Here is a 13,571-nt window from a genome sequence, read left to right as displayed (position 1 = left end):
ATTCCTCTATTTTAAAACAGTTTTGCCCCATCTTGTGGATAGTTTGCATGAGTCACCCTTTCTTAGAGCATTTTTTTATCTTTGCATTTTTAAAAATAGTTCTTAGAGCATTTTCATATTTCAATAAAAAAACCGGTCCCTTCTACAAAATTAGTGAAATAGTTATTGTTTCCATGCATCAAAACTACAAACATGGAACCAGTGGCGTATCTAGGACAAACGGTGCCCGGAGAAAGTGCTAAAATCACGCCCCTTTCAAAGGGTGTATTTAGTAAAACATACTAAAGGTCTATATAAATCATAATATCACTGCTATTGCAAATATAAAAATCAATATTTTTTTGCAATAAGAACATAATGTGTATCTAACTAAACAATGAATGCGATTACGAAGCGCGAGCTGAAAATTATTGATATTCGAACATGAAAAGGAACATTAAAACAATTATATAGAGGATAGGTATCATGTTAGATTGTTCTACCTAATGCAGGTATTGCGCGAGCCTATTTTTTGTCAGTATTAAGATCTTAAGACTAAATTTTTATAATAATTTTTCAATCATGAGCATGATGTATATCTAAACAATAAATGCGTGCGCGAGCTGAAACTTACTGATATTTAGAACTGGCATTAATGCATTTTGGGGAGAAGTAATCCGACGATGAGTATTAATCAAGTAATTAATCCAATCACGAGAGGTGAGCTAAAATACTTGATATACTTACATGAAAGAAGAAAATTAATTTAAGAATTTAAGAAAATATTTTTAAGAATTCATGGAAAGGATATATATCCAATTGGCGTAATGCGAGCGCGAAACGCGAGTTGATTTTGTTAGATGTATATTTATTCTCAACTTCAAAGGGGCATTTTAATGCGGATTGTTTATAAAAATAAATGCAGGGGATTCGTATCTCCCTTATCAAATCATCAGGCGATGAAAAGCTTTGCCAGTTAAACCAAAAAAAAAACTCTGTGTTAGAAGTAATGAAAAGTAACATATCGAAATGCAAACCAGCAGCTGAAATGAAGTCATGATATTTTAGGAAGGTTTGTTGGAATTCTTGAAGAGAATAAGTATATTACTAATCAGAAGATGGCAAATATATTTCATTCCCGGACGAAGATATACAACTGTACAAGATTCAATACTAAATGTGTTGGAAACTACATTACCATGGTAGGTCACTAGGCCTAATAGCATAGGAGGGGTATTAGTCACGTTCAGTGGCATTCATTTTTCGGCTCGGTGTAAAAATGGCAGAGGTAAAAATGGCAAAGGTAAAAAATGGCAAAGATAAAAAATGGCAGAGGTAAAAATGACAAAGGTAAAAAAAGGTAAAATTACCTTTGCCAACTTTACCTCTGCCTTTTACCTCTGCCATTTTTACCTCTGCCATGTTTACCTTTGCCATTTTTACCTCTGCCATTTTTACCGGGCACCCATTTTTCTGCGCCTATATTCCTTTGCCATTTCTCTTCATTTTTTTTTTTCCTTTTATTTATTTGCAACCCTTTCGCTTTTTGCGCGCCCCTCCCCCCTGAAAATGGCGCTCGGGGCATGTTCCTTCTTGCCCCTCCCTTTTCTCTTCATTTTTCATAGATACGAAAGCCAAAACCTGCAAAGAGCACAATATAGTATCCACAGTAAATTTTAGAAAATGGGGGATAATCATAGAAAGAGAGACACTAAAAAAATTTAAGCGTAACAGAATTTTAAAAGAATTTAACACTATGAAATTCTTTATACATTAACCATTATACATTAACAAGTTTAGGCTCATTGTAAGTGTTTAATAAAAAGTATGAAAATGTAGAGACTAAGTTTAATTTACATATATCATATGCACAAATGTATTGTATATGTACATATATATATATATATATTTATATATATACATACAATGTGAAAATATTGAATAAATAAAAAATACATAACCAAAATATCCTATATGTTTATTGTTTTGTTTGTTAAACTTTATTTTTTGTTTTTATTGCCTTTTGTTACAATAACTCTGATCTGTTTTAATAAGTTGTAAATATTGTCTTTTTTACCTTGATTATGATCTTATGATATAATAAAATATTAAAATATAAAACAAAATAACCTATATAGTAGTTCCCTGCAGGACGTCTAACGGTAGTAGAGAATCTTAAAATTGCTTTTCATATTTATATCTCTACAAAAAGGAATGAAAAAAAAATGAATTTGAAGTTTTGGAATCATAAACTCTAAACCTGCTGTTCTATTTTACAAGTTAAAAACCTACTGATAAGATTTCTCGGCTCATTGGATTTATACACTTAGTGCATTTTCACTGCTCCAATTTTTCTGCACCTCGTGACTGTTTATCTTACTTGAGAGTTGCATAAAAAATGAATGGTGTGTGAACGCAGAAATGGATTGTTTTGATAGGTCCATTATTCTATATCTGTATTTGATGATATAATATGATGTAAAATATGGTCGCAAATGCTCCCTACTAGATGGAATGATTGTGATGGTGGGAATGGGGGCTGATCATGCATAAAATAATAATTTAACGGTTTGGGGTTTGGATTAAGCTTCCATGACCCCAGCTTTAAAGGTGTATACAACTGACTCTTCTTTTACAAAAAGGTTGAACATGTGAAATTTGAATCAACATGAGCAAGGTTTTCTTCAATAATCAAACAAAGACATGACAAGGATGAATAAGTTTTTTGCATTTATTTGTGGGTTTATTTGATTTTGTAAGCAATGTTCTTTCAAAGGCATCTTGCCCATGATTCCCATCGTATTTTCAAGATATGGGATCAAGATAATATTGTCTACATGAATGAAACAATAAAAACATGACATTGCAAACAAGAATCAAAATGAATAACTTACTTATAGTAAACGTTGAACTTAAACATTCCGTTTCTCCCGAAAATACAGCGCATTTGAAATGTCCTCCGTGTATTTCTCTAAAGTTTATAATTGTTAATTGGTTGAATTCGTCTTGTATTAAAAAGCCATTATCATAACCTGGAAATGAGAAGAAAAAAAAACGATAATTTTGTGATTGGTATTCTTGAGCGGGGCTCTCTTTCCCTAACTTAAGTTGATTTGACTAAAAAAGAGGAAAATCAAATGATAACAACGCTGAAAGTTCCATAGAAATAGATTACAAAATAAGAAATTCATGACATATCAAAACATCGCTTATCATTATTTTAGTCAGCATGTCCATGATATCCCTCTTATTATACTGACTCTCATGCCATAATGACATACCCTCATTCTGATTCTTCCTATGTTGAACATACCCCTCGTTCACATTACTGACGTCATTCTTCACCATGTTTCTTCATGTAATCTTTGGTCTCCCATTTACTCTTTTGTCATTCATTCCAAGGTCACATGTCACATTCACTGACACTTAATTACATGCACAAAACATTTATACGCAAACGATTCAATGAATTAGTTAACTCACTTGGTAATATGAAAAATAAAATTTCAAGTGCTAAAGAAGAAATAAATTCTGGTTAACATTACAAGTAGAACTTAATTCAAATATATCACATTGCGTATTATGATGAAATACAAGATAAATAATCATTAAAGTAAGTATGTTACATCATCGGTTCTCTCATGGAAATGTTTTCTGTTTTTCAAAATAATAATTTACTCTCAAATCATATTTAGGAGAGCTTTGTTTCTCTTTGTTGTTATATTAATAGTCTGATAAAGATTAAGTGTGATTCCATATAGATCCTACTTCATTTTATTGTAAACATGCTAATTTCAGCCTTTTGGCTGTGTAAAATGTATTGTTTTTATACAAAATAAACCATGATTGAATTGAATTGAATCATGTAATCACTGTAATAAGAGAGTCGTGTGTTCGAATCCCACCACGACATAGCGCCATCCGCAAGACGCCAATCCGCACTTTGTCACTCGCCACTCACGTGTTTGATAGATGGCAAGTAGGATGAAAAAGCCTAGACGTTGTATACCTAGCAGGTGTACACATGGCTACAATCATGTTATCCTTGTCTAGTCTATCTAATACTTATTTTTATAATACCTAATGTTTTGAACATGATCAACTCAATAATATATTGCACGGGGATTTTGATTTTTAAACATAACAGACCCCTCAACCTAGCATAAATGGCTTGTTTTCAACTATTATAATACAACACCTTATAAATTCCATGTAGATAAATCGAATAGTTAAAATTTCAAAATCAATTAATAAGGCATTCAGGCTCATCATTGATCCCTTTTTGTTTCAACTTTCAACTCCTTATTTAAAGACTCATAATCATAACTCTGATGTAATGATCTTGTCTGTTGATCTATCTCGCCAAAATCCTTGCTTTGTATTTATAATAATGATTCCTTGACTATCCTCCATAGGAATGTTGCCTCAACAACAAGTGGAATGCCTCTGGCCGTCTCACCTGCATCACGCGATTAAAAATAGCAGCAGTGCTGACTTTGAAAACTACTATAACTCGCACAAGCTGTTCAGTGATACTTGGTTACTCTTATTTCCACATTTTATGAACGAGACCAATACACTTACAGAGGTAGGATGGTAATTCAACAAATACCCCCAATGTGGCCAAAATTCATTGACCTCACATGACCTTTGAACTTGATCATGTGACCTGAAACTTACACAGGATATTCAGTGATACTTGATTACTCTTATATCTAAGTTTCAAAAGTCACATCAATAAATTTGTAATGTTATGATGGTAATTCAACAGATACCCCCATTATGGCCAAAGTTCATTGACCTTTGACCTTGCTCATGTGACCTAAAATGAGCACAGGATGTTCAGTGATACTTGATTACTCTTATGTGCAAGTTTTATGAACTAGACCAACATACTTTCAAAGTTATGATAGTAATTCAACAAATACCCCCAATTCGGCCAAAGTTCATTGACCCTAAATGACCTTTGACCTTGATCATGTGACCTGAAACTTGCACTGGATGTTCAGTGATACTTGATTACTATCATGTCCAAGTTTCATGAATCAGATCCAAAAACTTTAAAAAAAAAATATTGTAATTCAACAGATACCCCCAAATCGGCCAAAGTTCATTGACCCTAAATAACCTTTGACCTTGGTCATGTCACGTGAAACTCAGGCAGGATGTTTGATGATACTTGGTTAACCTTATTTCCAAGTTTAATGGACTAGGTCCATATATTTTGTAAGTTATGATGACATTTCAAAAACTTAACCTCAGGTTAAGATTTTGATGTTGATTCCCCCAACATGGTCTAAGTTCATTGACCCTAAATGACCTCTTACCTTGGTCATGTGACATGAAACTCTAATAGGATGTTTAGTAATACTTGATTAACCTTATGGCCAAGTTTCATGAACTAGGTCCATATAATTTCTAAGTTATGATGTCATTTCAAGAACTTAACCTTAGGTTAAGATTTGATGTTGACGCCGCCGCCGCCGTCGGAAAAGCGGCGCCTATAGTCTCACTCTGCTACGCAGGTGAGACAAAAACTGTGTTTTATTTTTTGCAGTAATCTTCAATTCCATCCTTTCTATACTCATTTAGAACATTTATATTTGTGTATGATAAAGCTATGTATTTCTTATCTGATAATTTGTATATATATATACACATATCAGTCCTCATGGATATTCGTGATATCATTGTAACTGCATTATGTTTCCTATTTGTACATCTTTTTATCGAAATCGTAAAATACATGAATTTAATTGAATGTTCGATTAATATGGAGATCGATAAGTAAATAGTATTTGTAGAATATCTTGAACTCACCTGAATGTAATCTTTGTCCATCTTTGTACCATCTAAGGGAAGCATCGTGATCATTGAATGGGCACCTTATCTCCACTAAATCCCTTTCAGATCGACTCATATCCTCAGGTACTTCCCTGAATGCTAGATTGGGTTTGCAATGACCATTTGGTAAAGGAACACCTGTACAGGGAGATCATCTGAAATGCTATAATTGACTAACTAAAAATCTAAAAAATATATTAGATATACACATTCTTAAACAAGTTTTCACATCAAATAGTTGAACGTTTTTAATTCCTTCACATGTGGTATTTTCAGGACATGTGTTTGCTTTATCATAATTAAAGGTCAAGTCCACCCCAGAAAAATGTTGATTTGAATAAATAGAGAAAAATCATAGTAGCAAAACACTGAAAATATCATCAAAATTTGGATGTAAAATAAGAAAGATATGACATTTTTAGGTTTCGCTTATTTTTCACGAAACAGTGATATGCACAACTCATTGACATGCAAAATAGACAGTCGATGACGTCCATCACTCACTATTTCTTTTGTTTTCAATTGTTTGAATCATGAAATATTTCATTTTTACAGATTTGACAATAATGACAAACTTGACTGAAGATATAGTATTAAACAATTTTAATTCCATGTGTTCAGGGAGGAATTAATCCTTGTATCGCTTGACAATAAGGAGAAAATTAGAATATTTCATATTTCAGACAAAAGAGTGAGAAGCGTCATCAGTCTCCTTATTTGCATACAGACCAGGATGTGTAGATAACTATTTTGTGAAATTAACTGAAACTTTTAAATGTCATAATTTTCTTATTTTTCATCCAATTTTGATGAAATTTTCAGTGTTATGCTTGCTAGATTTTTATCTTTTTATTCAAATCAACTTTTTGTTGGAGTGGACTTGTCTTTCAAGAAAAACGTCCGCCAAATGACACTATTTTCTCTTTAACTATCACTCAGACATGAGTGAAGAACAAATGTAAGATAAATCATCATGAAAATGATGAATATTTGGGTATATTCCTACATTAATTATTCAAGCTTGAAGCGCAAGCAGAAATTTGTGATATTTCTGATCTGAAACTCGATGTTTTAAGCACGTTTCAAAAAAGGAATAAGCTGCGTATCTCAACAGATATGGACACGGTGATCATTGAACTAACACTAAGCTGGTAGTTTGTAGAAAAGTCGGGAACAAACTTTTTTCTGTGAAAAACTCCGGGTAACACAGTCGAAAAGTGTGAATTGGTGTTTCCTTTTCCGCCATGTCGAACTCGAGCTACTAGTATCCCTTTGTCTTACGGCCTGTTAAAAGCGATATTCCTGACTTTTCGCTGTGCAACGCAGACGGACTTTACGACAATACATTGATTTTGGAAGAGACTTTTAGGCACGTCTTTAAACAATGTCCTGCAATGCAAGCTGTGTGACATGAGAGTTTTTTTTTCGTTTCGCATGATCTGCAACGGAAACATTCAATATGCGTTTCGTGTGCAAAATTCTGGTTCCTACTATGGTAACAGCGATATGCATGTATCCGATTTAGGACGAGTTACCAGGGGCGGTATTCTGAACATTGTCTTTTCTCCATATTTTCTCTTTTCTCAGAGATATGACAAAATCTGTATTCTGGGGATGTCATGATATCTTTTGTCACAACAATTATCATGAATTTCGTCTCTTCTCTTTATCGCGCAACAAAAAATACGCGGTTTTAAATGCGCGCAATCCTTTCATACAAGCAACATGACAAAAGCTATGACAGGTGGGAAGCCGTCATAAATTTTGTCATACCTTTTAGTACAAAATATCCCAGTAACCTGCCGACTGAATGTCAAGCATATAATCATATTATTTAGATTAGATTGTGGTATTACTGTCACTCATCATTCATGAAAATTCTAAAAATTATGTTTTCATGCTGTAATTAGTTATGCCTTACACATCAATTCCTCCTTAATTTCTCTGTTTTCCTTCTTTTTCTATTTCTCCTTTAAAATCATTCACTGCATGCTCCCTGCCTCTCTTTGTAATTAAGCGCATCAATATTCGCGTAGTTGCGCGATGCCAGCAACTGCATTGGGGATACTCCCTACCAACGAACGTAGAGGGCAGCAACACACAAGCGTGTTGCTCTAAGGAAGGTCAACTCCGCTCGAATTTTGTGACCACTCTAAAAAATAAGGGGGACTTTTAGGAAATTTGTCGAGTTGATTTTTTTTCATTTGTTAATTTCAAATATTTTTTAATGAACAATTATTAGATCAGTTATTCTGGGTAGAAATATTAAAAATATTAATTTTAATTTTAAAGAAATTATTTAGCTTAAATAATCATGATTTTGACATTTTTTCTCATTTTGGAATATTAAGTCTATGACGAGGATCCCTCTTATCTCTTATTTTCCTCTGCTGAATTTCGCTGCACCACTAATAAATGCATAGACAACCACCGAAATAATCGAGGTCATTTTTCTGGCCTGGGTGCGCCGAGTCTGGGCCGGTCGCGTAGCTAACTAGTGACGTTGATGATGCGCTGGGGCTTCAGTCGACTCGTCATAGATCTTCTAGCAACATAGACAATGACATCTAATTTGCCTGGTCTGATTTGAAGTGCAATTGCTTCAGGGCTGATGTTTATCAACGATGATTGTTCAAGGTCAGATTTCAAATTTTAAATTGCATTTGACTTTTAAGTCTATAAATCTTAATACAAGAAGCTGCATCCCCGAAATCCGGGTCTAATTTCAACTTCGAGTCCGAGACTATGGACGGCGAAAAAAAAACCCATGCATCGGATGCATTGCATTGGCTGCGCGCTGCGCTGCAGCTGAGCTGCACAGCCATGCAGGCGCTGCGTCGCGTCGAAGGTCGATAATCATTGAGCAACCAAACTTCCAAAGCCAAATTAAAGTTTGAATAAACGGCCACCTAATCACATTTTCCCTGGTTTTCTTCAATAATTTCTAAGAAAATCAGCCAATTGAGGGAAATTGATTGCAATGTTACATCGTTTGCAGAGTGCCATCATCGACATTCGTTTTGCGTTAGAAACCTTAGTTATAGATCTAGGCCTAGACTAGAAATGGGGGCTAGATAGATTAGACCATCTTAATTTCTGATTTTGGGTAGAAAGTAGACTTGATAGACAGCATCCATATCTTAATTTGACCATTGATTCTGTGCAATCAATGTTTAAAGACTTTTACATAATTTGTTTGCCATATTGCAATTGGTAAATTTTCCTGGGCCTGCATGGCCTGGGCTTGGCTGGCAGAACGCGGTTTTTTTTTTGAGAAATTTCGAAAGTGAAAGAGCAAAGTGACTGAGCTCGTCGTGATTTTATTTTTATGCATTTTCTGACTGAATTTTTAAAGATTTCATGCCTAACGCTAAGGCCTAACGGTAACTTGTCAACCATATAATCTTCTAGTTCTAGACTTTACCCTGTATGTAGGCATTTAACGGACTAAAAAATCATAACCTCCTAGCGGCTAGCCCATGCAGGCTGGCCTTAATTGAACCAAACTTAGCTTGCATGGACCAACCCTCAAATGGTCTAGATTTAGGCGTCCTATACTATAAAGACAATGTGGAATTCGTCTGTTTTGAGTTGATTATTATTTTAGTATTTTTTTATTGTTGCATAGACTCATACCAACTCATACCAACAAGACGTGCTAGATCTATATATATTCTAGATCTACTTAGATATCCAGTGTGGAACAACATCTTCAACAAACAGATCGAGACTGGTCAAAGCATTTGTCTACAGTCTAGTTAGACAAATAAATTTTTCTAGATCTTTAGACTTGGGTCTATCGATCAACTAGACAGGAATAACCGTCGTTTCTGGGGATTTATTCAACAATTTTTGACATTTTACTATAATCTCCATCGGTGAGTGAGCCAGCGCAGTTCAGCAGAGCAACCAAAATACAGAGACTGAAGCTTTTGGTCTATCGATCAACATGATCAAGATCTAGGTTAGATGTAGACTTCACTTATTACTGATTGGAATGTATTTCTAAATTTATAAGTTTTGGGGAAAATGGTGAAAAGAAATGATAACATACTACTGATAGATACGTGAATTATTTTTTTTTAATACCCATTGGCATTGCTGCCTGCTCTAATAAATAAATAAATGAGTCACGGCCTATATGGACTGCAGATAAATGCTGATCGACGCCTAGCAGAACAAGTACCAGTGCTAGACTAGGGGGTTGAAATCTAAGCAGACGACGGAGCATAATGTAGCTTAAGCATAGAATGATGATGGGTTCAGCGAAGAGCCCAGAGAAAATAAGGGGGACATATTCAATCCCGAAATGCTTTGCGAGTGGTCACAAAATCGTCTCGGCGCAAATCACCTAATTCAGCCGTCTGGTGAAATCGCTGATAACAACAATCACCGATTTGGTAATTATTTTAGTTTCCTGAAACTTGCATTTGTAAAGTTTTAAATATCAAAGTATGTTTTCATATTTATGTATATCCCTCAACATATTTTTAATGTTATTTTTGATATCGTTGTAGTCATATTCTTTCATATTCGTTTCTTGATCACTACTAATTTGTTGTTGTATTGGATCGGCATTTGATTTCGTTGTCATGAACAATAAAATATGCGCGCAGCTCAGTTGCATGCGCGTATCGAGTTGACCTTCCTTAGAGCAACACGCTTGTGTGTTGCTGCCCTCTACGTTCGTTGCTCCCTACCTGTCACATGGCCTTCCTATTGGCTAGAAGGCCTCCCACTGGGAACTCACGATGATTTTGATTGGTTGCTTCCGAAAAGATGGGCGGGAACTTTTTAATAGAGAGATATCAGGGAAAAGACAATGTTCAGAATACCGATTTGTGACAATCATAGTGGTGTCAAATCTCGGAGAGAAATGACAGAAGTTATGACAGTGTTCCAGAAAACCACCTTCAGAACCACATTTGGTTTCTCCCAGGGCTCGAGAGGCCGCCCGGTGGCCCAATTCCATTGACGAATGGGTACCGGGCGCGACCACCCGCAAAAAGGGATTTCCTTTTCAAGAGTGGGCACGTTACGTATATGTACCGTTATAATGGTGTAAAAAACGATATTTTGAATACTGAAAAGGGGATAAATTTCGTGAGGAAAGCTACGTATTTTCTGCCAAATGTCCAATACTTGTTAGGGCGGGGGTAGGGTTTTACACACCAAAAACATGATAAGAAATGCATTTTCATAATCTGGGAAAGACTTGCTTCCGTAGTTAGCACCTAGTATCCACTCATCAATGGAATTGGTCCCCCGGGAATGTGAAATATAATCTTCATTTCGGCGGAAAGTAAAACCAATGCCCATCACATTGTGTGCTAGATCGTCCCGGCTTATCGTTCGTGCAGAAGGAGCCTGCAAAAAAACCCCGCGAATTCGGATGGTTTTCAGACGTTATAGGCCATGCTGTGTACAGATCAACACATGCGAAATGGTTTAGCTGGAGAGGTGATCTGACCCATGGAATCAATTGCCAGTGATCCACCAATAAGACACATTAGATGCAATATCGATTCGATGGACTGTAATGATTTTATCTAAGGCATAATTAAGTAATCTTTTCCTCATTCGATATGTACTCGATATTTTTGAACAAGTGGAGCGCCTCTTGTCAGTCTCACCTGCATCGCGCGATTCAATATAACAGCAGCGTTGACTTTGAAAAATACTATAAAATAATTATTCCAAAAAAATACTAATAATTTATGTAATGATACTACAGTGCGTATCAAAAAAAAGTTTACACTTTGAAAAGCCCTGGGAATTAAAAAATATACAATATGTGGGTATTTTTTTCACATATAAACTTGGGTTTGGGTCTCATCTATCCAATGAAAGTAAAAGTTTTGACAGAATGCTACACTTGAGTGAGCACTGTCCATTTTTGAAAAGCTCGTAGAAATCTGTTTGCGCAGAAATCCTTGTTTTCACGCTGTGTTAAGGGGAAAGGGCGAAATCAAACTTAACCTGCGAAACATTTCTCATACATTTCCCTTGCACTTTTAGTCAATTGAATAAAAGGGATACATTCAAACATTTTGTAACAATTTTGCCACCCAAATTGAAATTTCAACACTTAGTAAGCACAACCTATACCATTTTTGTGCCAGCTGGATCTGAAGACAACTGAATCTAAACAAAAGTTTATGTCAGACATCTCTTTATCATTTAAAGTGGGGTTACATTTAATTTTTCATTCAATACTTGTTTCTCCACACTTTCCCAAGCTTGACAATGATTAACAAAATGAAAATCAAGCCTAAGCCATTTCATCTAAATCACAGCTCAGTGTAAAGCAAATATCGTCACAATGGCCTTGGTGTGTGGGGGAGTGGGGTGGGGCGCAATGCACTCTTCGAAGTGTTTTGGGCAAGGAAACAAGTTAAAAAAGGAAAAAAATATCTTCAAATCAATTTTACTAGCTAAATTTCACGTGTTCTTCATGATTAAGGTCGACTTTTATTCGCATAACTATTTCAAAGTTCTGCGCAAATCATTTTTCACTAACTTTTCAAAAGTAACTGGTGCTCACTCAAGTGGAAATATTTTCGACAGTTATATCGTCATTTGCTTAAATGGAACTGTATCAATGTTAAAATGTGGAAAAATCTTCAGGATATTACAAATGTATAATTTTACAGGACTTTTTCTTAGTGTAAACTTTTTTTTGATACGCACTGTATACTGCGTTCATTGACGTTAAATGACAGTTTACCTTGATCATGCGACGTAGTAAGACTTGTCAGTGATACTTGATTACCCCTTTATCCGAATTTTATAAACTATATCTATAAACATTGACAGTTATGACATCAATCTAATAATTAACTCCGAAATGGCCAAAGTTCAATGACCGTGAATGACTTTTAAGTTTGGTCATGTGACCTGAAACTCGCATGAGATGTTCAGTTATACTTGATTACTCGTATGTTCAAGCTCCATGAATGAGATCCATAAACTTTCGAAGTTATGATGGTAATTCAACAGATACCCCCGACATGGGCATATTTCATTGACCTTTGACCTTGCTCATGTGTCCTGAAATTCACACAGGATGTTCAGTGATACTGAACTGATACTCTTATATGAAATAGACCTATAAACATCCAAAGTTATGATGGTAATTTAACAAATATCCCCAACATGGCAAAAGTTCATTGACCTTAAATGACATTTGTCCTCGATCATGTGACCTCAAACTCGCACAGGATAATCAGTGATACTTGATTACTCTCATGTCTAAGTTCCATGAATGAGGTCCACAAACTTTTGAAGCTATGATGGTAATTCAACAGATAACCCCGACATGGGCATATTTCATTGACCTTTGACCTTGCTCATGTGTCCTGAAATTCACACAGGATGTTCAGTGATACTGAACTAATACTGATACTCTTATATGAAATAGACCAATAAACTTTCAAAGTTATGATGGTATTTCAACATATACCCCCAACTTGGCCACAATTCATTGACCCTAAATAATCTTTCACCTTGGTCATGTGACTTGAACCTCTGGCGGCGTGTTCAAAAATACTTGATTAACCTTATGACCCAGTGTCATGAACTGAATCTATATATTTTTTAAGTTATGACATTTCAAAAACTTAACCTTAGGTTAAGATTTTGATGTTGATTCCCCCAACATAGTGTAAGTTCATCGACCTAAATGACCTTTGACCTTGGTCGTGTGAACAGAAACTAAGGTAGGACGTTTACTACTACTTGATTAACCT

At 35.2% G+C, this 13,571-nt stretch overlaps 1 protein-coding gene across 1 annotated transcript in view; it reads right to left on the bottom strand.

Moving 5' to 3' along the window:
• Positions 1–13,571, bottom strand: part of LOC121410074 (low-density lipoprotein receptor-related protein 1B-like) — a 146,051-nt gene that overhangs the window by 21,725 nt on the left and 110,755 nt on the right. Inside the window, exons 24-25 of the mRNA XM_041601932.1 lie at positions 5,800–5,961; positions 2,874–3,011 (exon numbers count right to left, since the gene is read on the bottom strand). Coding sequence (XP_041457866.1) covers positions 2,874–3,011; positions 5,800–5,961 — 300 coding nt within the window. The remainder of the gene's footprint in view (positions 1–2,873; positions 3,012–5,799; positions 5,962–13,571) is intronic.

The sequence above is a fragment of the Lytechinus variegatus genome, chromosome 3, assembly GCF_018143015.1.
Source record: "Lytechinus variegatus isolate NC3 chromosome 3, Lvar_3.0, whole genome shotgun sequence".
Lineage (NCBI taxonomy): Eukaryota > Metazoa > Echinodermata > Echinoidea > Temnopleuroida > Toxopneustidae > Lytechinus > Lytechinus variegatus.
This window is presented reverse-complemented; position numbering and strand designations above follow the sequence as displayed.